General features: G+C 48.3%; 1 protein-coding gene across 3 annotated transcripts; it reads right to left on the bottom strand.

The window, feature by feature from the left end:
* Positions 1-1,291: 1,291 nt before the first annotated feature.
* Positions 1,292-25,475, bottom strand: LOC111151361 (myotubularin related protein 4). Of its 3 annotated transcripts, XM_022509330.1 has the most exons (19): positions 25,353-25,475; positions 24,145-24,183; positions 20,333-20,422; positions 19,836-19,952; positions 19,236-19,318; positions 17,296-17,456; positions 17,083-17,179; positions 16,789-16,902; positions 15,730-15,926; positions 15,322-15,450; positions 14,742-14,853; positions 14,060-14,255; positions 13,638-13,823; positions 13,372-13,542; positions 13,075-13,229; positions 5,485-6,883; positions 3,302-3,412; positions 2,945-3,033; positions 1,292-2,726 (listed from the first exon to the last, which is right to left on the bottom strand). In XM_022509330.1, the coding sequence occupies exons 2-19, from the start codon at positions 24,145-24,147 to the stop codon at positions 2,549-2,551; spliced, it is 3,588 nt and encodes a 1,195-aa protein (XP_022365038.1). In that variant the 5' UTR covers positions 24,148-24,183; positions 25,353-25,475; the 3' UTR covers positions 1,292-2,548. The 3 variants fall into 3 exon arrangements, with proteins under 3 accessions (XP_022365038.1, XP_022365037.1, XP_022365036.1); XM_022509329.1 differs by lacking the exons at positions 24,145-24,183; positions 25,353-25,475 and adding an exon at positions 21,893-22,074; XM_022509328.1 differs by lacking the exons at positions 24,145-24,183; positions 25,353-25,475 and having other exon boundaries at positions 20,333-21,175.
* Between the last annotated feature and the right edge of the window lie 1,189 nt (positions 25,476-26,664).

The raw sequence follows: 26,664 nt of genomic DNA, 5'->3' as shown, positions 1-26,664 counted from the left end.
GTTTTTTAATAGACCTTTTTACCATGATATTTTTGCTCAGGGCACGTTTAGTGAGAACTGAGGTGCCTCTGAGGAGGGAATGGGAAAACAAAAAATACAATCCTGTGTGCCTGGTCAACCAGCTGGTGCAATTTTAGCCATTAAACAGAAATAAACCTCACATGAGATGGGATAGAATTCTACAGTTTCCATAGGATAAATTCCTAGCGATCCATAAATAAGAATATAGCAGGTGCTGTGCTGATAAAAAGGAAGTCCATTTAGAAATGGAAATGGTTGGGAGGAAGTAGTATGTTTTAGTCTTTTCTTGTGGTCAAAGAATAAACGAGTATTGAGTTTTCTTGGAAATTAAAATGAATAAAAAGACCCAACAAAGCAGCACTAATATAGAGATTTTATTTAAATTGTATTGAGTTTTTACAGCACATTGCATGTTTGTCACAACGCAACTGCACAGTTTGGATTTTTGGCCACATCATGTCACTTACACCCACAAGAGCTCTGAAAGGAGTATTTGATGAATACATCTGAGCTGAGAGCCCAGAGTCTCTCTCCAAGGCCATGCAGTATGTTCACTGATGGGACAGTCCCTCAAAACAGCCACACAAAAGTAGACAGATACAGTCTCCTCAAATGTTACCAATCTTACTCCCCCTGAAAATGGGCAGAGTGAAGTGCAATGAAAGTCAAGTTAATTAAAAAGCCACTCGCAACTGGCAGTAAATTTTAATGATTGAGAAAATGCTTAGGAGAATTTTACATATCAGAGACAAGGAATAATTTGTTACTTTTTCAATGATCTCAGGAATTTCCCAGACACAAATCTCCATTATTCAACTCCATTTAAATGAAAAAAAGTTCTGCTAGGCTGACCTAAATACGCCAAAACTTTTTAGGTTACATCCATGACAAGTATAAAAGCACAGATGCTTCTCTGTAGGACTGAAGAAAAGGTCAGGACAAGTAACAATTCTTGTTCTAAATGCAGATCCTAGTTATTTTCAAATGAAAAATTTTTTTCTAGGAAGCAACATGAAAGTAGCAGTTAGACAGACAGCTACCATAGTTTTAAAACAGAATAAGCCTAAGTGTAATTTACCTTTTATACACCAATGGATTAAGGAAAATGTATAAAGGAAATACTAGTGGTTTCATTATAGGTCAAGGAGACTATATCTGTCCCAACCACAGTACATGGCTATGTCACTGTATCTTTTGGTTAAGTGCCACTGGTACATATTAAGATGAAACCAAAACAAAAAAACAGACAGACAAAAAACAAAACAAAACAAAAAAACAAACAAAAAAAATCACAAAAAAAAAAACCCACCAATGTTTGGTCCAAGTGGACGCATTTTCTCTCCCAATTTTGGTATCAAGGCTTTATTCTCTTCTGTTTGGGTTCCATTGTTAAGTGCACAGAAATAGACAGCAGCATTTGTACTGAAACCCTCACATACCAAACAGCATATTCTAGGAGGTAAAAACCAAATGCTAAATTCTACCCTCAAGGTGTCAAGTGTTCAGGATAAGAAGCAGTGTGACCCAGAGGAGGCAGCAGCCAAGGGAAAGACAACATTAGGGAAGTGGGCAATGGAACAACAACAACAACAAAAAAAAAAAAAACATTGTTTTATTTTCATGCCAGGAGAGGATCAAGGTGTAACTCCTGTGTTAGCACCAGGACAACTAGGAAAAGTCAGGTGCAAAGGGCAGGGCATAATCAGCAAATATTTGACAAGGATCATTTCTGCTTTTCCCTTCTCATTCTTCACAGTGCATACCTCAAGAGCTGCCACTGAGTAACAGAGACTACTTACTGCCTTCACAGCTCCAAATAACAGATTTTTGCCAGAACGGAACACCAGCAGAGTTTTCCTCTGCTCCCTAAAATGTCTCACTCCTTAGAACTGTTGCTCTAAAGTGAATATTCACTGATGCTGGCTGATGAGCCAAGTGAAAAGACACAGCAAAACCTCCACTTGCAGAACCAGTCTTTATACCAACTCCACAGAAAGACAGCACTACTGCAACTAGAGGGAGTGCCTCTAAAGACTGAGCCTTCATGCACAGACACAGAGCACAGAGGAACAGGATATAGTTCGTTTCAAATAGGAATTCCTATCTTATATACTAGAATCTGCTTTTTTCAAGGTGGAGAGATGAATCTGTTTATCACTTGGAGTTTGGTTATACATATGCCTTTCTATTGCTGTTTGGGGCACATCATCAGGCAGTATCTATGAAATCATCATCTTGTGACCCCCCCCCCAGGAGAAAAGTGGGAGTCACCAACTCAACATTAAGCTTCCAGACTCTGGGTCTGGATCCAGGACCATTACCCCAAGGTGAGGGTCTCACCAGTAGAAGACCTCCTGCCAAATTGGAATTCCTCTGCTCCAGTCTATGGTACCAAGGAGGATTTCTCAAGACGATAACTTTGAGCTCTGTGATTTCATGAGCCATACCAAGGAACCTTCAAAACTACACCTGAAGCAGATCCTCCCTTCAAACCTGCTAAAATTGGACAGGTCATCTCCTCTGGCATTCAGCTGGAAGCTGTAGCAATGGGTTTCTTCAGATGTTGGCTCATGAGTTCTCTGGCACGAGATACTTGGATGTGTTCGTAACATGAGTTACAGACGAGAACTGGGTCATAGAGTTGTTGATCAGGAATGGGCAACTTCAGGTGGCAGCAGCCAGCACAAAACACATTCCCACAATTTCTGCCAAAGCACAAAGAGGGAAGAGTTCATCAGAAATGCCCATATGCGGAGAATGAATGATACTCCAAAAGGCCTTACGTGAGTAAATAAAGAGAAAAGTTGGGCGAAAACAAAAAAAAAACCCTATAAAGCTGTCTCCATTTTCAGATTAACTCAACTTAGCTATACATGTATGTCGCTGCTTTATGAGCCATACAGAATCCTACAGGACATCTTACCTGCAATGGTGTCTTCGTTTGGCCAACCAGAACTCACAGTCACAGTTATAGCAATGTGATGCCATATGGTCTGGAACCCAGCGAGTCACCTAACAGAAGGCACAAGGAAAAATTCCAGGTCCTTGTCACCAAGTGGAAGAGCAACATTGCAACAAGGAAAGGATCTCAGGAGAAAACAACAAGGTCTGTCTTTATAGTTGGCCACTACCTGCCTCTAAAAAGACAATCATCTAGGAGAGAGCTCTTGTGTATAGCATGTCACTCATGCTACTCCTCATGCTAGAAATAGGAGAACTTCTATTTTGTAAGTATATACTTACACCATACTTACGTAACTATGCATTTGCCTGCACATACCTCAGTCTCTTTCTTATCAACAGGTTCCCAGCTTGCTTCTGAAAGGCAGTCCTCACTGTGATCAGAGCCAAAATCTTCTATATCACTGCCATCGGACTCCTTCAAACATGTCTGAAGAAAAGGCAAAGATATCAATCCATCTTCACCATCACTAACCTTCATTGTTTACTAGGCATCAGGGACTATTCTAAGTACATTACATGCATGTACTTCTTTCATTCCTCCCAAGAAGCTTAGATGTATATTATTATTGTCATCCCTCTTTTACAAATAAGGAAACCAAGCATTGAGAAAGTCAAGAGATAGTAAGCAGTAAACCTGGAATTTAAACCTAGTACAGTTGACCCTGGAACCACACAGGTTTGAATTGCATGGGTCCATTTCCATGCAGATATTTTTCAAGAAATACAGTATAGTACTATGTATTTTCTCTTTCTTACGATCTTCTCAGGAACATTTCCTTTTCTCCAGCTTACTTTACTATAAAAACAAAGCATACAATACGTCTAATGTACAAAATGTATGTTAGTTGACTGTATTATCAGTAATGTTTCTGGTCAGCAGGAGCTATTAGAAGTTAAGTTCTGGTAGGAGAAGAGTAAATGAAACAAGATGGGATTGGGAGGGAGACAATCCATAAGTGACTCTTAATCTCACAAAACAAACTGAGGGTTGATGGGGGGGAGGGGGGGTTGGGAGAGGGGGGGTGGGGTTATGGACATTGGGGAAGGTATGTGCTATGGTGAGTGCTGTGAAGTATGTAAACCTGGTGATTCACAAACCTGTACCCCTGGGGATAAAAATATATTATATGTTTATTAAAAAAAAAAAAAAAGAAGTTAAGTTCTGAGGACTCAAAAGTTATATGGGGATTTCTGACTACACGAGGGGTTGGCACCCTAACCCCTGCATTTGTTCAAGGGTCAACTTAACTTTGGCTTCAGACCCATGCTCTTAATCAATATGCTTTATTACGACATGAAAATATTATATTCTCATTACATTCTAAACCAGGGGCTCAGAAACTAGGCTCACAGGCCAAATCTAGCCCACTGCCTGGTTTTGTAAATCAAGTTTTATTGGAAGACAGCCACATTTATTTACGTATTGCCTGTGGCTGGTTTTGTGCTATAACAGCAGAGTTGAACAGGTAGGACAGAGACTGTATGTACCACAAAGTCTAAAATATATAATATAATATATGGCTCTTTACCAAGAAAGTTTGCTGACTCCTGTTTTAAACCATCACCCTGAATAGTAAGTTGTTAGTCCTGACCATCCCGTCCCAGCAAGCAGGCAACAGGCAAGTGGGAATGTCTTAACAGGAGGAACAGAAGTACCTGTGCTCATGACAGGATACAGTAGCCAAGAAGCTAACTCGTAGAAGCTCCCCAGAACTGTGTCCCCAAACCAGAGAGCTCCCAACACAGTGAAGCCTAGACAGTCCTAATCATCTCTCACCTGGGTTATTCCAAAACACCTTCCAGCCTCCCAACCTAGGTTTCAACTGCCTCATCCACTTGACAAACTATTGCTAGGGTAGTATTTTTAAAATACAAATCTTATCACGATAGTGGCCGAAAATTGTGCTGCCTTGAGGGTAGAATCGATCTCGAGCTGACCTTTCTAGTTGTGTCCTGTCTAGTTCTCTGTATCCCTGTCTAGTTCTCCAGTATCAGCTCCTGCCTCACTACCCAACTCCCTCCCGCATGGCCCTAGCACACCTGTACATGCATGTACATACACGCGTGTGTGCGCGTGCACGCGCGCACACACAAACACACACACCCTACCCCTTTGATTAAGCCATCCCCTTGGAGTACTTATTGCCTTCATGCTTTTGAGAATGGTATTTCCTTTTCACTGTCTACCTAGGCAAATATGACAAATTCTTCAGTACTTAGCTCAAACGTTACCTTCTCAGGATAGCCTGCACTCCATCCCAGCCCCTAACACCTAATGCTTCCTTCCATGGTAACACTTAAGACCATCATTCTAGGTGTCTCTCCCTCTAGTTTATCTCTCCCAATACACTGTGAGCCCCTTGAGATTTCAGACTATGTCCTTCATCCTACAGGCCAACCGCCTAATACACTGGCACCCAGCAAGTACCCAATGAATAAATGTTGGGAGGCTGGATGAACAGAATAAATGAATGGACAGACAGCAGTGGTGAAACTTACAAAATCATCCTCATAGTCCATGGGCGGCTCTGCTGGAGGGGCACAGCAGTGACGGATGTCCAGCCTCATCTGAAGCTCACGCACTTGTCGACGTAGCTGCTCCACCTCTTGCCTGTACCCTGCTTCGATCTGCCGTAATCTATGCTGGATCACATCCGTAGGAAAGGGGAGTCCATCATCATCCAAGTAGAGAGGAGGCACTGGAGAAGGGCAGCTCAGTGGAACAGGCTTTGTGCTGGAGACCTGCTTTGGATGACCGGACAACCACATCCGGTTATTTTTCCCTCCTGGACCAGTACAGTGTCCATTGGAATGACTAGAACAGACTGGTGACTTCACCCCTTCTCTCTGAGCCCACTGGCCCCCAAAGCAGGGCCCTGTTGCCCGCACCTGCTTGTTGCTTGACCTCTTGCTACAACAGCCATAGGAAAGCAGCCGCCGAGAGGTGGTCTCCCCACTTGGGAATGAAGTCACCATTCCTTGGAAGCTGTCCCAGTTGGATCCTAAAAAAGAAAACTCACTGGTCTGGCTCTGAGAAATTGGCTTTCGGGACAATTCCAATGGCACTTTCCCAAAGCGAGGATTTTCCAGTAACTGCCCATTCCTAATATTCCCTCTTTTGCCAGTGTATTCCTCCTTATGAATCAGATCTGGCACAGAACTGGGCTGTTCCTGGTAGGAGATGCTTGCCACAGACCCCGGGGGATCTTGGCTGAGGAAGTCAGTGCTTGGCTCTGGAGGAGTTTGGCAGGTAGCACTCAGTGGGTTGCAAAGGGTACCCAGACTGTGATCTGGAGCACATCTGGAGGGCACACCTAGCATGGAATTTATCAGGGCGCGTTGGGGGGCACCTGTAAGGGAGTCCTGGGAAGACTCAGGAAAATCACAAACTCCATGACCCTTGTTGGAAGCCACTTCAGAGAGTGCACCGAGAGCTTCTTTTTCAGGACAAGGTTCAGGTAGTTCCTCCGTGCCATCTAAAGTCCTACTCAGCTCATTGTGGGCAGGAGGGTCTAGAGCTGGTGTCGTCGTCTCTTCCAGGACTTGAATCTCAGGATCAGAGATGTTGCTCTTCATCTCCTGGGGCACTGCAGTACTAAGCAGTTTGTAACTTGGAGAACAGCTTCTATGATTCTTGAAGGGTTTATTGCTCAAGTAGTCTTTCTGGCTACTGGGCAGAGGGGAAGGAAGACCCATTTCTCCTATAGTCTGCTGAGGACCTCCTGCCCCAGATTCCACGAAGGTCTCGGATTCCTCAGGATTGCTGTGCCAGGGCTCCAGGCCTACTCTGGCCTCCTGACAGTGGTTATTAAGGTTCGGGTCACTAGATGTGCGAGTCAGGGGGCTGCTTGTGTCACAGGCAGAAAGCAGATCATCCATAGATCTGGTTTTAGGTAATCTGGAATGACAGACACAACACCTCCAGGTCAGTAAATGGAGCCACCTCCAATATATAGAATCAGACCATCAAAGCCAGAGTTCATAAGAAAGAACATTTACGATTACAAATAACCAATGTCCACTGTAACAAGTCTACTGTGCAAAAAGTGAAAGACATGAACTCTGTCCTCCAGAAGCCAGGATCTGTCCCCAGCAGTTATTAGTCCTTACCCTACACAATCTCCCTGGGCAATCTCAGCCACTTGTGATTTCAGTGCCTTTTATGTTGACGCCTTCTAAACCTACTGTGCCGGCCAGGACTATACCCGAGTCTAAAATCTAATGTCCGGCTGCCTCTACCATACGCAGTAAGACAGAAGGAAGACAATTCTAGAGCTAGATGATATTGGTTCTGACACTGATTAGCCATATGACTACAAGTGAGTTATTTAACCTTTCAGACATGTGCTTTCTTCCTCTATAAAATGATCATTATAAATTATACTTTACAGAGACACTACAAGGATTCAAACTATAGGCAGCCAACATCAAACTTACTAAGACTATACACACCACTTGTCATTTTTACTACTTTCCTTATTATAAATAATCCTTCCTCACAGCAGAAACCAAGACAGCCTTTTACAACCACTTAGCAGCACTGCATGCCTTGGAGTCCGAAGTTACCGTGGAAACTTCCCCAAGTATAAAGCACTCAAGAGTTCTAGAGGCATTTGTGCACACCAAATGGGTTACATTTTCAAGAATGTCTGATTTTTAACACATTTCAAAAGTCCTTAGAGCAATGAAAACTTCAGGGAAACTTGCCAGGAAACAATGGAGACTTAATCAGACTCCTATTTTCAGATGCCTTAGTCAGTCCAGCCCATGCAGAAAAATTCCTCAAAGGTTGAGTTAAAATATGGCTGATTTTTTAAGTGATTTTTAAACGTACTATGTTTTTTAAAGATTTTTTTTTTTTTTAAGATTTTTTATTTATTTGACAGACAGATCACAAGTAGGCAGAGAGGCAGGCAGAGAGAGAGAGGAGGAGGAGACAGGCTCTCTGCTGAGCACAGAGCCCGATGTGAGGCTCGATCCCAGGACCCCGGGATCATGACCTGAGCCGAAGGCAGAGGCTTTAACCACTGTGCCACCCAGGCGCCCGCTTTTAAAGATTCTTATGTGTGATTTTACTTTTTTTTTTTAAAGATTTAATTTATTTATTTGATACATCACAAGCAGGCAAAGAGGCAGGGAGAGAGGGGCGGGGGGAAGCAGGCTCCCCACCGAGCAGAGAACCCAATGCGGGGCTCGATCCCAGGACCCTGAGACCACGACCCAAGCCAAAGGCAGAAGCCCAAGCCACTGAGCCACCCAGGTGCCCCATGATTTTATTTTCATGATCAATTTTGATTTTGATTTTGATTTTGTTTTTTGTCTTGTGGTATACAATTCCAGGAAGGCAACAGCAATGGTTATGATTACAGTCTCTGGGGTCCCATAACCTGGGCTCAAATCCCAGCTTGGTGATTTTTTAACAATGCGACCTTAACTTCTCTAAGCCTCAGTTCCCTCATCATCTTCGGAGAAAAGTAACAGTACCCACCTCTTAAAGCTGATTAAACAATTTATTTCAAAGCACATTGCTCAGTAGTTGTCATATTGTTACACTTACTGTTTACTTATTTATCTCCTTCTCTGAAAGTGCCTTGAGGGCAGCACTGTCTTATCTGAATCCCTAGCACCAGCCAATCAATTTTGAGAGATGAATAAATGATCTTAAAATCTAACATCAAGTGTCCACTGCTAGGTACCAACTGAATGCAACAGACCAGTGGGGTTCAATATCTGGTGTACATTAGGAGCTCCTATAGATTTTTCTAGATATACAGACAACCAGGCCCGTCTAAGACCTATGAATGAGAACCAGGTATCTGTATTTTTAAAAAGTACCACAGCTAACTTTGTCTTTTTTTTCTCTTTTTTTTTATTATGGAAACTTTCAAACATACAAAAGTAGAAGAGTATGAAGACCTTCCATGTACTCTTGACCCAAATTCAACAATATCAATAGTCTCCTATCTTCCACAGCTGATTCCTACCTGGACAAAAGATTTAATCAATAATGCTGGTTAAGGGGCACCTGGATGACTCAGTCAGTTAAGCTTCCGACTCTTGGTTTTGGCTCCGGTCATGATCTTCGGTTCCTGGGATCAACGCTGTGTTGCTCTCTGCCCTCAGCACAGAGTCTGCCTGAGATTCTCTACCTCTCCCTCTGCCCCTCCCCCTGCTCACATGTGCGCAAGCACGCCCTCTCTCTCTCTCTCTCTCATAAATAAACAAATAAATAAATATTAAATACATAAAATTTTTAATGATCGTAATAATAATGTTGATAGAGACAATAATGCATGAGGAGTTTAGAACAAAGACAACTTGTCCTGCTAGGGTGATCAGGGAGGGCCACAGAGAGAGGGTAGATTTGAGCTGGATATAGCAGAATATGTTGAACTTCAGTGGAAAAGAGAACAGAACACAGGGTATTTTTGATCTAGGGAAAGGTAAAACCAAAGATAAGTCAGGTCAGGTGTTAGAGAAAGCATTTGCATTCTACTTGGTCCTCCAAATCCAACTCCATCTTGAACTGCCTATTGTATACTTTCTCTTTGCTAATATTTCAATCCCAACCTGCCTGTTTCTCCTTCTCTTGCCCAAACTGACTCTTCTCAACTTCCCGATGTCTTTGGGTTGGTGTCAATATCCACCTAGTTTCTAAGCTCAGAGACTCAGGACCGGTCTTTGATAGGTCCCCTCTATTCTTTACTTCTACTTTCCCATATTCAGTCACTCCATAGTCTGCTAATGACTTCTCTACAAGTCTCTGATTTTAATCCTTTCTCTTTCCAAACTCTCCTCTTCATATCTGAATTACAATAGTGTTGGCTGATCTCTGTGCTTCCAACTACCCACCTCACTGACTCATTCTCCAAAAATCCCGTTGTCACCAGTTCACAGTGACTTCCTACAATGACTTAACTATTGACAACTGAATCTAAATAAAGTCCTCAGGATAATGTTTAAGCCCTCAATGAACTATCCTGTGTTTCTTTCTGGTCCTCAAAATGGCTCCTTCTTAATCCCCACCAACTCTAGATAGGTTCTTCTTTTGTTCATTAAGCTATCTTTCATGAATGTAATTCCTTTGGACCCCTCCCCACTACCTTGTTACCAAGCTCACAACTCCCTTTATTCCATTCATTTGTTTGTTCATTTAAACACTTACTAAAGCACCTATTATGTGCCAGGCTGAGCCAGATGCTAGAGACACAAAAGAGCCAAGGCTCCTGCCTGGTCTTCCATGAAAACTTCTCTAAGTAAATAGTCACCAAATGACCCCTTTCTAACTTCTCATTTCTCCCAACAGCTTTGAACTACACACATTCTTTTTTTTTTTTTTTAAAGATTTTTATTTATTTATTTATTTGACAGAGAGAAATCACAAGTAGGCAGAGAGGCAGGCAGAGAGGCAGGCAGAGAGAGAGGAGGAAGCAGGCTCCCTGCTGAGCAGAAAGCCCGATGTGGGGCTTGAACCCAGAACCTGGGATCATGACCTGAGCCGAAGGCAGTGGCTCAACCCACTGAGCCACCCAGGCGCCCCTGAACTACACACATTCTTATTTGCTTAGATGCTAACTTAGAACTGATCTCTATTTGTCCTATGTCTGTCTTATTATAGGTTTTACAAAGTATCTTAAATAGGATCAATATCTTCTATTTCATTTATACAGGCCACAAACCTGTACGGTACTAGAGAGCTAGTGGGTATTAAAGAAACATTTACTGAATTGAAAAATTAAATATTAGGGGCACTTGGGTAGCTCCGTCAGTTAAGCATCTGACTTCAGCTTGGGTCATGATCTTGGGGTCCTGGGATCAACACCCACCACCCCACACACACTGGACTCCCTGCTCAGCAGGGAGTCTACTCCTCCCTCTCCCTCTGCCCCTCCCCCTGCTCATGGTTGCTCTCTCCCTCTCAAATAAAAAATATCTTTATTTTTTAAATTTTTGTAAGGATTTTATTTATTTGAGAGAGAGAGAGCACAAGCAGGGGGAGAGGCAGAGGGAAAGGAGAAGCAGGCTCTCCACTGAGCAGGGAGTCCAACGCATGTCTCGATTCCAGGACCCTGGGATTGTGACCTGCTCCGAAGGCAGAAGCTTAACTGTCTAAGCCAGCCAAGCATTCTAATAAATAAAATAAGAAAGAATGAAAGGAAGGGAGGAAGGAAGAAAGAAAGAAAGGAAGAGAAAAGAAAGATTAGGTATTAATTTAAGGCAGTGATTATTAAATGAGTGATAGAACTTACCCAGAATTTCATAAGTTCTGGGTCCTCTCCCTGGAAAAATAAACTTATGAACCTATACCCAAACTCTGCATAGTTTGGGGAAGGAAGAAAATCACAGAATTCCTGAAACCTATCCATGGGCCCTGACCACGGACTCAAGACGCTAAAACCAATAATTTAGGGGGGGAGTGGGCCTTTTTGTTTCCCTTTATAATATTCAACCACTATCTTAAGTTATACTTTAAGAATCCTCCATCAATAAAGATCAAAATTTGAAATGTACATATCCTTTGAACCCAACATTTTCATTTCTAGGAATTTATCTGGCAAAAATATTAGCACAAATGCAAAGATAACACATATAAAGTAATACTACTGAAATGTACACTTAAAAATGGTTCAGATGGTAAATATTATGTGTATTTTACCCACAACTATTTTCAAAAACATACACATAGTTAAGAATGTTAAAGCAGTCCCAAAAAACAATAAAAAAAAAAAACCCAGAAATCACCTAAATGGCCAATAGTAAACTGGTTATATAAGTTATGCTACACTCTAATTTTAGACTGTTATATGCGTCGCTAAAGCAATAAAACAGCTTTATATGTGTTTTAGAGGGGTGACAGCCTAACACAACATGGGAAAAACAATCTGCAGAACAGTATGAAAAGTATGATTCTGTTTTTCAGCATCTTAAAATGTTTCTTTTTTTTAAAGATTTATTTATTTGAGAGAGAGAGAGCATGTACACACATGGGAGGAAGGGGCAGAGGAAGAGGGAGAGAGAGAATCTCAAGCAGGCTCCCTGCTGAACACAGAGCCCAACATGGGGCTAGATCCCATGACCTTGAAATCATGACCTGGACAGATATCCAAGAGTCAGAAGCTTAACAAACTAGCCACCCAGGTGCCCCAAAAATGTTTCTACATGACAGTGTGACAGTGTGGCTGTATCTATGTAGAAATAAACATATGGAAGCACAGGCACCGGAGTGTTAGCAGTGGACGCCTGTGGGGACAAGTGTCTGAGAAGGAGACTTTCATTTTCTACATTTACACTGTTTGATTTTTTTAAAAAAGATTTTATTTATTTATTTGACAGAGAGTTACAGTTGCCTACACAAGTAGGCAAAGCGGCAGGCAGAGGGAGAGGGAGAAGCAGGCTCTCCACTGAGCAGGGAGCCCAATGCGGAGCTCAATCCCAGAACCAGATCATGACCTGAACCAAAGGCAGCTGCTTAACCGACTGAGCCACCCAGGCGCCCCTCGCCTTTTTTTTAAATAGGAACATGCATTACTCTTATAATGTAACCAACAACCATTCTATTTCCCCCACGTATTTAGCCAGAAGATAACTTTAATTTTTATGTCTGCCTTTAAATTCTGGCCTTTTTCTGAGGGAGAATGGGAAGACCATCCCTCTTCTGGGAACCCACCTCCCTGAGAATCAGATGCTTCCAGAAGCTATTGCTGCACATAGCAAAGGTCACACTACTACTAAGATAGCAAGTACCTCAATGTCTTCTGTAGTGAACATAAATCAAGACCATTCCCACAAACCTTCCTGAAATAGTCCTTTCTTCTCTGTTCTCCTCTCCCCTGCTTAACCATGTCACATAGGGTGATAGCTCCAGGAAAGAAGGTAACCAATTTTATCTTAAGAGAGGACCTTGAAAACATCCAGAGTGCCCTCCCGGCTAGCTATAAGTCTTGGGCCAAGTCTCTCCTTCAACTGAGACAAGAAGTTGCTTTTAAATATCTTATAAAAAAAAAAAAAAAAGGAGAACATGAGGTGAGGCACAAAGCAATCATTGCCTTTCTAGTGGAGAGAGGAGAGAGCAAGAAAGACTCTTGTTACCTGTCCAGAGAGCGGCCAGAGAACTCCTGGCTCTGAGCTGCTGGAGAAAGGTAGAGATCCATGGTCTCCTCCCCGAGTGTACATGGAGACGATGCTGGCAAATAAACAGCTGTCCAGAGGTGCAGGGCCCGGACATGACATACAGGATGCAGGACCTAGGGAAGCAGCCCCATGCCAGTGTTTTGTGAGCCAGTCCAGGTCCCTCTTCTTTCTCTCAGCCCTCATTCTCCCCACTGCTCAGGCTGTTCTCCCTGGAGCTCTCCAAGCAGGGGCCACAGAACAAGGGTTGGGACTTACCATGTCAGAACCAGGTGTGTAGAGGAAGTTGTGAAAGTTCTTATTGCCAGCCCGCAGGAGAGCCCACACAGAGCAGGTCCGCTTGTAGATGTTGCGCTTCTCTCGCTCGCAGGGGTTGTTGGCCAGGAACGTGCCGTAGAGGCAGGAGTACGTGTGCTGCACCAGTTTGACCTAGAAGGCCGCACTAGCTCACCCCTGGGAGCCTCGGCCACTTCTCCCCTGCCCCCGCCCCGGGTCACAGGCTTTACCAGTAGCGGAGGACTTACCAGGAATGCTTCATTAAACTCAAACAGGCAGGGGAACTGCTTGAGCAGCTGATGAACAGAATCAAGCCACTGGAGGAACACCGGGCACTGCTCATTTTGGTCCTCTGCATTCTCCTGGTGGCCGCAGCGGTCTCCAAACTTGTGTCCAAAATCTAGCCAGTCAGACTCTACTAAAACTTGGAAGCCCTGCAGAAAAGAGAGGCCAAGCATAAGGCCTTTCTGGAAAGGCTAGTGTGCTACTCCCCAGGGGATGCCAAAGGCAGGGAGCTGACAGCTACAGGGAAGAGCAGAACTGATCCTAGGAGAGGACTCAAAGCCACCAATGTCCTCTACTAAAAGATCCCCAAGACAGATCCAGAGGGCCCAACACCTTCCCCACCCGCCTTTCCCTCTAGTCTTCCCTGCCCAAGCCCACCCAGTACCTCCAGTGTCCTGTAATATGGGTCCAGCAGTATCTTGGCCAGGGCTACGATCTGTGGCGTCCGGTCCCAGCCATCGGAGCAGTGCACCAGCACAGGCCGGCCCTCCCGATCCACGGTATTAGCCACGAGCACGGCCGCCTTGAGCATCACTGACAAGTGCTGCAGCCATTTCGTGCTCTCCAGGGCTGACAACCAGCTACAGGAGAGCAGAAATCAAGCCTGTCACCAAGGGCACTGAGGCTCCAACGGTCTCTCCGCCACCCATGCCAGCCACACTGAATGAAGTCCCCAGGGAGGGCTGAAGCCAAGAGGTCCAGTGTGGGGCCCTTCTGCCAGGAGCTCCCTGGCAGGGAGGTAAAGAAGAAAAGACCCAAGGTACACAAGGGACTGAGCACCGAGGGAGGAGCGGGAAGCATCACATTTAGCCATTCTTTCCCCAGTTCTCTGTGTTCTTTAAGTAAGACTTCGGATCCAAACCAAAGGAACCCGGTGTGCTGTGGCCGTTCCAGTGCTGGCCAATGAGCAAAAGATGTGCTCTTGGAACCGGCCCACTGCACCAGGCCCTCAGGTTTCCCATACCTCCACACCTCCCATTAGCCCAGCTCATCTTCTAAGAACCAGAAGAACTGGATGAAGGACAAGACAAGGGGGGACAGAACAGGGGCAGGCAGGGACCACCTACTTGCTGGGGTCGGGCATCTGGCTACACACAGCCCGGAGATACTGGAAGCTGTTCCGGATGGCGTGAATGTTGGCCATCCCCATGAACACGACCTCACAGTTGGGGTAGTACTCTGTAGACATACAGACGAGGGTGGAGCCTAAGAGCGCGTCCCAGAAACAGCCATCCAGGACGAGAGTGGTCCCCATGGACCAGGCTTCCCCGGGCTGGGGGACCACTCAGCTCCAGATGCTCAGGTGCCACATGCTGACAGCAGTAACGAGGACATTACCAACGAGTGATAGTCACGGTACTACTTGTAATGACAACACACAGTAAATTCTCAATATACAGTAGCTGTTCTATGCTGATAATTTTTATGATCATCCCTAATTTACAGATAAGATAATAAAATTGAGACCGATGAAGTGAATGAGTCACTGCTAGATAAGAGGCAGAGTCCCGATTCTAAGCCAAGTTTGTCTGGCTCTTTCCACTGTACAACCTGCCCCCAGGCCCCTCCTCATCGAGGCCACCCAGAACGCAGACCGACTACAGACAGGGTGCGCGGGGAACGTGGCGGGGGTTGTAAGAGCCATACCTTCGCACTCACAGCCTCCACCCTTGGCCCGGTTGGCCACTGCCGCCGTGTAGGAGCGAGCGTCCAGGATCAGTAGCTTCTGGGGGGCTGCGGTGCTCTCTACTCCAGAGCATGCGGTCAAGGAGGAATCTAAACACACAGCAGGGAGAAGACCCTGGGTCAGCCAGCCCAGCATCACCCTACCCTGGCACACACTTTCAGCAGAGAAGAACAGACAACTGGATACTCCGGTCCTCCTACAGCTGCCCAATCCTACAGCTGCCCAAAGGGCAGAGACCCTGGCACCCTGTGTGTTGTCATCTTCTTCCCATCCTCTCACGAGGTGGGGGTTAGGGAGGGGCTCCCCAAAAGCCAGTAAGGCCAAGGTGGGGGCTCTCCAGGGGGTCAGCACCGCCCACAACACCTTACCGAAGTCAGTGTCACATGCCTCGCTGGCATCACTATTCCCAGTGCTGAGGGAGCCCCCAGTGGCTCTTGTCCCCGGGTCCAGGGCACAGGCTTTAGCGATGGATGTGACCAGGTACTCATCGTCTGCATTGCGCCAGCCCCACCAGCTGATCTCTGGCTGGCTGCAGCGGGCGATGGCAGCCCCGTTGCGGAGGTGTCTGACGAAAGGGAAGAAACCATCATTCCTTTGCCATCTGCAGCGCCCACCGACCCCCCCGCCCCGGGCCTACTGCCAAGGCCTTAGGGGGCCAGACCAAGATCTCCAGAGCCAACAGGGGCTACCCATTCACCCAGGCCACACTAACAACCAAAAGCCCTTGACATATCCAGAGGGCTCTACAGTTTACAAAGCACTGTCACACACATTTCTCGGATGCTCTCTGTGTTCCCAAGGTGACCTTGACTTCTTGACTCTGCACAGCACCTGCTCCAGGTACCGACATCCAGCAGGAGAACAAGCCTGAGCCCAGAGCAGAACAACTCCAAACCTCACAGCTACTATCTGTCTCACTCTATTTTCGCTACAGTGTTCTAGTGCAGGGGATCCACAAGCATTTTCAGTAAAGAAACAATAAATGTTCAGCTTCACATGTCATAGCCTGTCTCTGTCACGCATTCTTTCTTTTTGGTTTGTTTAAAAAAAAATAGCAGCAACCCTTTAAAAATGTAAAAACCATTCATAGCACTGGGCTGTGCATGAAACAGGCCGCAGGCTGGATTTGGTTCACTGGGCCATAGTTGGCCAACCCCGGTTCTAATGCGACAATTTACACACACAACATTGTACACACATTAATGCAACATTTTATAAACACACACACACACCCTCCCCAAAAAGTAAAGTGAATGTATTCTCCAAAAGCCTCATCTTTAGAAGAAAAAAGCCGAGGTAGTTTTTGATTGGAAACTATTTCATTTCCTTCAGGGTATCAATTCCTACTCAACCAGGCAAAATCTCCACTTTTGACTCTTTCTTGCATAAAAAATGTCCTCCCTACTTCCTGTCCCCTGCTGCCTCACCTATACACAACCACCGGGATCCGCTTCCAGGAGCGGAAGGAAGCCACATTCTCCAGCTCTTTGTCTGTGATCCATACAGGAACCAGGAGCTTCTGCGGGTAACTGGGGCACAATCTGTGAAGAGACCAGATGGGGTCACCAAGCGCAATCTAAGGCCTATGATAACAAGATCCCCAGGGATGGCTTTGTGGGAAGAGAGAGAAGGAGTCCTCCTCTCTCACAGAACCAGGGACTCGGCCCAGCCAGATCTGAGTCTGGATTGGTATTTTGGTTCTCCTCCCCCTGCCCTCTCACTTGTAGTTGCTGTTGATGTGGGAGACTCTCCAGACATTCTGCAGATCAAAGCCCATCCTCGTGAGCTCAGCCTCCTGCCGACATCGTATGTGCTCTCCTGCAACACAGCCCCCATGCCTGCCTGTCAGCATCCAAGTGCACCACGTCCGTGGGTGGAGGAGGGTTAAGAATCAAGAGATATGAAGCCTCCCAAATAAAACAGCCTGGCCTTACCTGGCTGACACAGGTGGGTATGCTGGTCCTCCTCAGTCAGCCCCAGGCACCAGGCATGGTAGGCGAAGGCAAAGAGGTCTTCAGGCTTGGCAGGTCGCGCCGTGGCCCGGCTTAGCCGTGACAACCACTCTTGGCACTGCTTGAAAGTGGAGAAGTGGCACCTGCCAAGGCAAGAAGCCACAGAGTGAGGCAAGGGGCAGGTTTGCCTTGGGGCCATAAGGGTCAAAAACAAGAAGGCTGTGGGGAGGGGAGGATTTAAAGCAGGAGGTAAGGCACAGGGGCCCGAGGGAGGACCAGGGACACTGGCCTACACCCAGGAGAATTTACCTTTTTGACAACTGTCTTCCAAGAACTCTAGTCCTTGGGACATACTTATCCCTTCAAATGGGGCCCTACCATTTCTTACATCAAATCCAAACTCTACCACATGTCCCTGAATGTCCTGGTACTCCATGTTCTCTCATGACTCCTGCTGCAGGCAGGAAGTCCTGTTCACACCATTCCTGTCTCCTTGTTTCTTCACTTCCGCTTGATAATGCCTCCTCTCAGCCAAGCCACATCCTACTGACATTTTGAAGACAGTCCTGTCCCCCCTCTTCCTTGAAGCCTTCCAAGCCCACTCCATTTTACAGACCCGTTCTTCTCTTAGTCTTAATATGCTTGAGAGTTTTGAACAGTAAGTTTTCCCATAGCATACTGCTACTGTTAAGTCTTCCTTTGGCAACTAGACCTCAACCTCCTGGAAGAGAAGGCCAGTGTGGGTTCTCCTTCTGAATCCCTACAGTCCTGAGCACATACAGGACAGACTCTAAAGTGGGCACTCTTTTTTTTTTCTGGACACTCTTTTAATGATCCTTGGAGTCATTCCAGACTCCTCTTTCTCTCATATCCAATCTGTCAGCAAATCTTGTCTTCTCTCCCCTTAAAAATCTGAATGCTTCCTGCCATTTTGGCCACTACCACCCTAGCCAGGTCCCCACGCTCTCTTGCTTGGCTAACTACAATAGCTTCTTAACTAGTCCCCTCAGCTTCTGCCCTTGCCTTTGTGTCTGACCCCCTTCCATCTCTTCTCAACAGAGCAGCCAGAGTGATTCTACAGAACATTAATCAGATCATATCTCTCCTTTACTCAAAACCCTGCAGTGGTTTCTCATTTCCCTCAAAGTAAAGGCCAGTCATTATGACACTCTGACACACACCTTACCTCTCAGATCTTATATCCCACTACTCTCACCCACGTGCTCTCCACTCCAGCTACACGAGCCTTCTTGCTATTCTTCCAATACGCCAAGTGAAATACCCACCTCAGGGCCTTTGCATGCACTGTTCTGTCTGCCATCCTCTTCACTCAAATATCTACATGGTCATTTTTTTCAGGTCTTGAATCAAATGTCATCTTTTCAATGCAACCTTCTCTGATCCTATTGTTTAGAGCTACAACTCTACCCCCACAGCACTCCGTATTCCCTTTCCCCGCTTTACTTTTCACCTTTACGTTTACTATCATTTAACATATTTTACTCATTATTTACTGCTGGTAGCTACCCATTGGAATATAAGCCCCACGAAGGCAGGAAATTCTTTTTACTAGTACTCTGCTATATTCCCAGTGCCTATAACAGTCTGCCATAGAGTAGAGGGGTCAATAAATGTATGTTAAGTGAATTAATAAATCAACCCACAATGCCAACCCTAGGTGCCTTCACCTTCACTACCCTGTTTAATCCCTATGGCAACTCCATGAGCTATACGTTATCCCCATTTTTTCAGATCAAGATACTGTGGGTCAGGAAGTTGACCTCCTAAGCAAGAGAGGGTTTCTACCTTTTCTTGGGAAAGTGAGACAGTATTTTTCCTTCTTGCTCCAGAGAAACCCTGCATTAGAGAGGTCTGGGCAGGACCAGGGCCACAGGGCCTGAGTGTAGCCCCACTGTTCTCACCTCACCACCTTGGAGTCCTTGCAGGCAATGTGCAGCTGGAACATATCACGGCTCTCCACAGTGTCAATCATCCGGAGGGGGACCTTTAGAGGAAGGGCAAACTAAAGCTCAGCTCCTGTCACTCCTTGTGCCCATCCCAGCCTAGATGCCGATGTAGCCACACAAGGAAGGAAGCTGACACTAACTGAAGGCCAGCTGAGTGCCTGGTAACTGTGCAGGGTCCTCTACCTATGTGACCTTAAAGAATAATCACAAGAACCCCACAAGGCAGATATTTTCAGGCCAAATTATTCGGGGGGAAATTAAGCCTTGGGTGATTTAAACAAGGTCACACAGTTGTAAGTGGCACTCTTCCCAACAATGCCACTGTGCCCCCTTAGAAGGGTCAGCAACAGAGTAAAGGAAAGAGAGAAGAGGGGAGGGAAGAAGAAGGGAGAGGCAGAAAGACAGACCCATAGCAGGAAAGCAAAAAGTTAGCAAGAAAAAGAAGGGAACCCCAACTTCATCTGGAGACAGGATCAAGACCAGCACTGGAGCAATCTCACCTTGAACCAGGCAGGGATTCTGCGTTGGGTGTGGGAGAACAAGACAGAAACTCACGTTGATGACAGAATCTTTGAACTTGATATGCAGCCGGTAGTTGGAGATGGCAATGAGGGCATCAGCTGCCCGGCCCAGGAACTCCACTCCCTCACCCTGCAGCACTGTAAAGGGCACCTGTCGAGGGGCAGAGGAACCCTCAGTCCAGGAAGAGGAGAGTTCCAGAGGAACCCTCAGTCCACCCCTCTGTTCCCCTCCCCAACCCTGACCCATGGGATCCCCTCTGGAAAAGCTGGGCCAAGGCAAAACAGAAGAATCCTCTCCACAGTAACAGCACCAGGCAACAGCTGCACAGGAAAGCTGCCTTTCCTTCCCTGGGGCCAAAGGCTCCACAACGCAAGTACAGACAGATTCCCCTCCCTCAAGAGACCCGGAAACAGGAAGCCAAAGCCCCAGTACTGGATCCCTTTGGAGATGTTGTTTAGGAGGAGGGAAGGAAAGGTGTTTTTAATTTGGCAGAGAGCTCCACCCACCCTGGGCCCCCACCTCCTCCTTACCTGCAGATTCTCCTCCTCTTTCACTAGTTCCTTGGGGGGAAACAGATCCTTGGCTTGGATGTACTCCAGGCTGGGGGGCCCCTCCTCACCCTGTAGGGAAGGCCTCAGCCCTAAGTCACCAGGCTCCACTCGGCCCATCAGACCTCATTCTGCTCCCCTCCCCTCAATAAACCTGCATACACCCCGTACACCCTGATAAAGGTTTGGTCACTAGACGACGGAAAAGAGGACTGGCTTGGTGGGAGGGGTGATGTGGAGGGGATACTCAAGCCCATTCAGCCTAAGGGAAGAGTAAGCTCCAAAGAGGAACTGGGAGTCTGCACTCCTGGAAGAGCAGCAGAACCAAATAGAACCAAAATTTCCCAAATGGAGGAAGAGAGAAAACTAAGAAAAAGACAGGCAACAATGTGAGGGAAAGACAGAAGTGGGAATGGGGAGTGCCGCCCTGAAAAAAAGGAAGCAGGTGTGGCAGCTGGTTATGGAGACAGGAGGGAAAGCAGGCACCTAAGGCCACAGACTCTTCACTCTGGTAGGTGAAGGAGACAAAGAGGAGCAGGTTGGGGGATTCAGTCCCATGCCTCTAGAGGGCCTTCATGGATGTTTTCAAAAGAAGGATGTGTTTTGGAGCTGAGCTTATCTTCCAGTTAGGCCCTCAGTGCTGAAGAGCCCCCACCACCTACCAAGCAACCTGCCCTGCCTGCCGATCAGAGGGGAATTCCTACGGAATACCCACAGCAAGCAGAAGTAACTCCTCTCCCAACCAGCAGGGAGGGGTGAAGAGGGGATTTCTTCACCCGTTTCTCCCACAGGTCTGGGAGAAACCAGGAGACCCAAGGAAGGCCAGGGGGGGAGAGAGAGAGAGAGAGAGAGAGAGAGAGAGAGGGAGGGGGCCGGGCAGCCACCCACGGGGGGGGGGGGGGTAAGGAGGGGAGGGGTGGGAACATCTGAGAGGACAGATGGGGGAAGCTGGGAAGGAGCATTAAGCCGGAGTGGGGGAGGAGGGGAGGACTGGGAATGATGCAGAGGTAGGAGCCCTGCAGAGGCAGGGAAGATGGAGAAGAGAGGCTGTCTGGGGGACAGTCAAGGAGAAAAGACTGGCGTGTCAGGTGAGGTATGTTGTGGTGGAAGGGGGAGGGGACCGGAGCCAGGCAAACAGCTCAGATATCCTGTGCTCCCCGACGGGCCCCCTAACATCCCAGATCAGTCACATCCCACATCCCCAAGCAAGGATGCTGCGGGTGGGACCAAGATGGAGAGGCGGAGGTAAAGGGATGTACCCCTGCAGGGCGGGGCCTGAAGATCTGCAGTCAAGGGCAGTGGCTGCGGGGCCAAGATGGGTCACAGAATTTACACATACACACACACGCTTTCCATAATCCCCGGTCCCCGAAGATGAAAGCAAGTCCAAGAAAGAAAAGGAACCCCCCACCCTCCACTGCCAGGGGCCACGGAAAGCGGGATGAGCCAAAATTCGGAATCGCAAGGGCTGGCGCTGGGCGGGGCTGCGGGTGCAGCAAGCACTGGGACCCCGGGGCCCCCGCAGACCAGGCCAACACTTACGAAGCAGCTGAGCATGGAGCAGGAGACGCGGGCGGTCAGGCTCATGGTCGCGGGCGGTCTGGACCAGCACACATGTCCCCGGAGCCGCTGCGCTGCCCGCCAGTGCCGGACGCCCGCCGCATCACGGCTGCGGGGCCCGCCAGGTGCAGCCGCGGCGACCAGGAGGCGAGCGCGCTGGCGGTGGGGCCTCCGCGCGGCTCCCGCGCGCCTCTCCCCTCCTCTCCACAATGGAGCTAGCCCGGCTCCGCCCTCCGGCACGAGCGCGGAAGGGAGGGGAGCCAGACGAGGGGAGCGCCCCGGGCCGCGCGAGGAGGGGGGGTGGGGGCGGATCCTCGAGGCTCCGCCCACGGCTCCAGACTCCTCCCTCCTCGCGGTCCCCTCCGGCCGCATGCGAGGGCGTCCTCAGGGGACGTCTGGGGGCTTTCGCAGTCTGGCCGGAGGGACTGCCCCCAGACCGCGTCAGAGGGTAAGGCAAGCCCTCCTACATCCTTTCACTTCCCATATTCTCAGTGAACCAGCCCACACCCCTCTTTTCACACTCTGTCCCCATGTCCTCCCCACTCTGAGTTCCCCCAGTGTCTGTCCTGAATTTCCAAGATAAGGCTCACCTACAGTTTCAAGGCCTCCTCCTTTTCCTACAAAACCACCACCCACCACACCCCTGTCCACCAGTGTCCTCCAATCCCATGACATCACTAAATCCCACTCCCTTTTTTGCCCTTCCAAACAGACACTGGTCTATGCCAGGTTGGCCACTCCACACTCCTGAAAGGGAAGTTCTTTAAGTGTTTTAGTCCATGGCCCCTGCCCAACCCTACCCTTCATCTCCATCTCTCCCTGTTTCACATCCTCTGACATCTAGATAAGAAAGTCCTTCTTGGAGAAGAATTTTGGGAGGCTGGGAAAGAGAAGACTGGAACTACGGACCACAAAAGCTATGCAAAACAAAACCTGAAACCCAAGAGTAGGGTATGGAGGGAGTTGGGTAGAGGGCGAAGGAATAAGGAGGAGTCAGGCTCAAAGTGTCATCAAAAGTCTCGGAAGGAGCTGGTTGGGACCCCACACTTCCTGTGCCTGGTAACTTTCAGGAACTGGGGCTTTGGTTTTGCTCTGGGGGGGAAGGGGGAATAGGAGAAAACTTGACATTGTATTAAGCATCTGCTATGAGCCAGGCAGGCTGCAAACATTACCTCACTAGAACCTGTCAACTCTCCAAGAATTAACTGTTTTGCTGGTGAGAGGTCAGGCTTAGAAAGAAAATATGCGAGTTACCTAAACTATTCAAGCAGTGGTGCTAGGATTCAAAAATAGACTACGCTCACTCTAAAGCCCATGGTCTTTTCAGAGAGTCACAGAAGAAAAGAGGAAGGGGGCTACCAGTTGGTGGGAACCAAGACCACCAGGCTTTCTAGGGAAGAGACGAAAACCACATACCCCCATGCCTGTGGAGGAAAGGAGTGAGACCTCTCATCAACTGAATTCCTTAACCTGCACAGGGGACACTCAAAGAAGCTGAAAAGATACAGCCAGAGCAAGGGCCCGTATGGGCCTGGGCCTGCAACTCTCTGTTCTCTTTTCATCTCACGTTTCCTCCTCCTAGTTCTCAGGGGTTAGCTAAGGGGTTCCCTGAATGTGAGGTGAGAGAAGGGCATTTACAGTTAATGGAAGGTATAAGGATCATTTTCACCCCCAGCCTCAACCCCTGTGCAGCCCGGTGCTTCTCTGGGCCCCTGGAGGGTGCTATCCCGCTATATATCCAGTCAGCTACTGAGTGTAGTAGCTTAAAAGACAGCAGCATCTTAGAGCTGGAGAAACCCCACTGTTTTGATGGAGTCACTCCCAATACAGCACCCACAATATTCAAGGGGCTCACTAGGAAGTGCAAGGATCTTGAGATAAAGGAGGCCTGGCTTTTCAGACCAGAAGAGAGAGCTTCCACCAGGCACCCAAGAAAAGTAAGAGAAGGGCCATTATGAAAGGCTATGAGAGCCAGTGGTAGTATTGGGAAGGTATAGCATACATAGCATGTGCAGGAAAAGACTTCTAGAGGCTCCCTGTCCCAGTGCTGTATATTGGCTGGTGTTTTGCAACCTAAAGAAACCCTAATTTATTTCCAGGAGAGATGAACCTGTTTAGAGGCTGAACAGAGTAGCACAGAGCTCAAGGTCCAGGAGGGGCAGGACAGCTTCACAAAAAAAGACAGAAGGATTACAGAAAATAAAATAGTCTGAGGAAAGAGAGAGAATACTCACCATTCTACTGTGGTGAGGGTCCTGGCTGCCTGCTTCTTACTGTAAAAAGACAGAAACATAAGATTAAAGAGCACCATTAACATTACCTTAGAATCAGCGAATGCCACACATCTACTCCTAACCTCTTCAGCGAATTTCAGAGAACTGGCCTCTCCCCGTGTCCCCTTGCCAGACAGAGGCAATATGAGCTATGTGGGGAGAAAGCAACAAGTGATTCTGCAGGGCATGGAGTCGGCCCCAAAGTTCTGGCGCAGGAATGAGTGTCATCCAAGATTATTCAGCAGAACTCAAGAGTCCTGATTCCCAGACCAGAAGGAGAAGAACATTCCAAACACTGTTCCTTTTGGGAAAGCAAAAGAACTGCCAACTCTTAAAAGAGAGGCTGCCCAACCTGGACTTACTTCTGGCCCTGGAGGGACATGAAGCCACAAGAACGCTCTGCCAGCCTCCAAGTCTGGAAGTAGCACACACCTGACCTGTTTACTGGGGGCAGAGTCCAGAGCGAAGGACAAGAGGGAGGGGACCACAACCTGTGAGCTGAATGCCTTCTGGCAGCAGGACTGAATACGTCCTGATTAAAGTATTTGACACCAAGTGGGATGCTGGTTTATGGGAGGAGGCCACACAACAGAGACAGAATCAGGCCAGCCTAAGGCCTCAGAGTCAGTACCTGTCAAAGGGGCCCAAGTAACAGAAATTCAGGACGGGCCTCCTTGGCCCACTTAGGGAAGCAGGCCCAGGTTTTCCTGACACTTTCGCTCATGCCTGCTATCCGAGCTCAGAAGTCCAGCAGTTCCCTGCGGAAGGCTGCGGGGATAAAAGCCTCCATCTGTGGTCCTGCCCGCTTCCCTGATCACAGCCCACCCTTCCTCATGGGGGAGCCAGCAAGAGGCAAGCCAGAGGTGCTGCCTCACCGCCCACTGGCACGCAGCCTCAGGGAAACGGAGGGAGGGAAAGAGGGACAAGGACCAGGCCTGGGATGCCCAGGGCTCCCGGACCAAGGGGATCTGGCCCCGGGGTGGGGGCGGGCCAGGCTGGCAGGAGAGCCCAGGTGTCCAGGTTCTAGAGGCGGAGCCTAAAGATTCGGAGGCGGGGCCCCGAATGACAGAGGGCGGGGCCCATGAAAGCCGGAGGGGCAGGGGCGGGGCGAGGCAAGACGCGGTCGTTGCGGTTCCCAGACTGGCAGTGCACGGGGCACGGTGACTCACCCAGGCGGCGTCCGCCCGACCCTCCGAGGCCGCGCTCTCACCACTTCCGTCTCCCCCAGCTGCCGAGGCCGCGCAGCTTCGACCCCACCACGGGGCCTCTTCCCCCAACCAATCGTATCTCCGGTCTGTGCCCGCCCTGGCCAATAGCCACACCAAGTCCCGCCCTGCCCCCACCACGCAGCCGCCGCCCTCACTCTTCACTCTGCTCATTGGTTAAGTGGGGCAGACGCCCTCCCAGCCTTTAGCCTATCGGGTGCCGGAACACAAGACAGTACCTGGAGAGAGGAGGCACGGCCCCGGAGAGGAGGCTCGACCAATGGGAAATCACAGCGCGTCCCTGCGGCAGCCAATGACAGAGTAGTAAAAGGGGGGCTGCTGGAAGAGGCTCCAGGGGCCGGAAGTGGGGGTGGCTGTCGCCTACTGGTAGCGCAATTGGAGGCGGGCCCTTGTAAGGGCACAGGCCTTACAGCCACTTCCGGCGACGACCACGCCTTGGGTGTAGTTCTCAAATAGATCCCCGGTGTCACCGCAGTTTATCCGTTTCCAGTTTTGGTTTCGCTGCGGTCATCATCTCGTCCCAAACCCGGAAAGAGAGAAAAGACCCCGCAGGCTAAGAGAGGAGGGAGGCCTGGGCGCGAGGTTCTGTCTTCGGTCTTCTCCGAATGGAGGCGGGAGGGTTTCCTCTCTTCTGCGTCGTGACGGGTTCCTTCGACCCTTACTTTGCATCAGCGAACCGACCCTGCCGTCCTTCAGGACCTGCATGGTGCCGTCAGTCCCGAGTCAAGATCTCTCATTTGAGAGATACGAAATCTGGATCTCAGATTGCCACGAGCTAGCGGCGACCGCCTGGTCTGTAAGGAGAGTGGGAACGGGACTCGCCCAGCTCTTTGCTCCTCCCTTCTTCTCTCCCCTCCGGGGAGCTAGAGCAGGCAGCACGGCGGAGGGTGGCCGCTGGAGGTCGCAGTGGCCAAGAGATACCACCAACCCGGCAGAAACGGAGAACCGTTGATTTAGACTCTCAAGCGGTAGCTTCACTTTGGGGTTTTGCCTGAATGCTTTAAATACCAGGCCCTGGGGCCAAAATGTCTTCACGGGTCTCTGTGAAATTTTACTACAGCTGGTAAATCCAGCAAAACAGGAATCTTGCCCGTGTTCACTGCTTTAACCTGGGTCTAGAAGGGTCTGCAACCTAGCAAATGCTTAATATTTGTTACAAGAATATTAAACTTCTCGAGGACGATTGTACTTTACTCATTCCCAGCACTTACTTTAGTGTTGGATGATCCCAAGGGTTTCAGTATTTGTACAGTGT

This window comes from Enhydra lutris, unplaced genomic scaffold, assembly GCF_002288905.1.
Source record: "Enhydra lutris kenyoni isolate GAN:26980312 unplaced genomic scaffold, ASM228890v2 scaffoldscaffold26, whole genome shotgun sequence".
In the NCBI taxonomy this organism is placed as follows: Eukaryota; Metazoa; Chordata; class Mammalia; order Carnivora; family Mustelidae; genus Enhydra; species Enhydra lutris.
The sequence above is the reverse complement of the archived record's forward strand: the minus strand, read 5'-3'. Positions and strand labels throughout refer to the sequence as shown.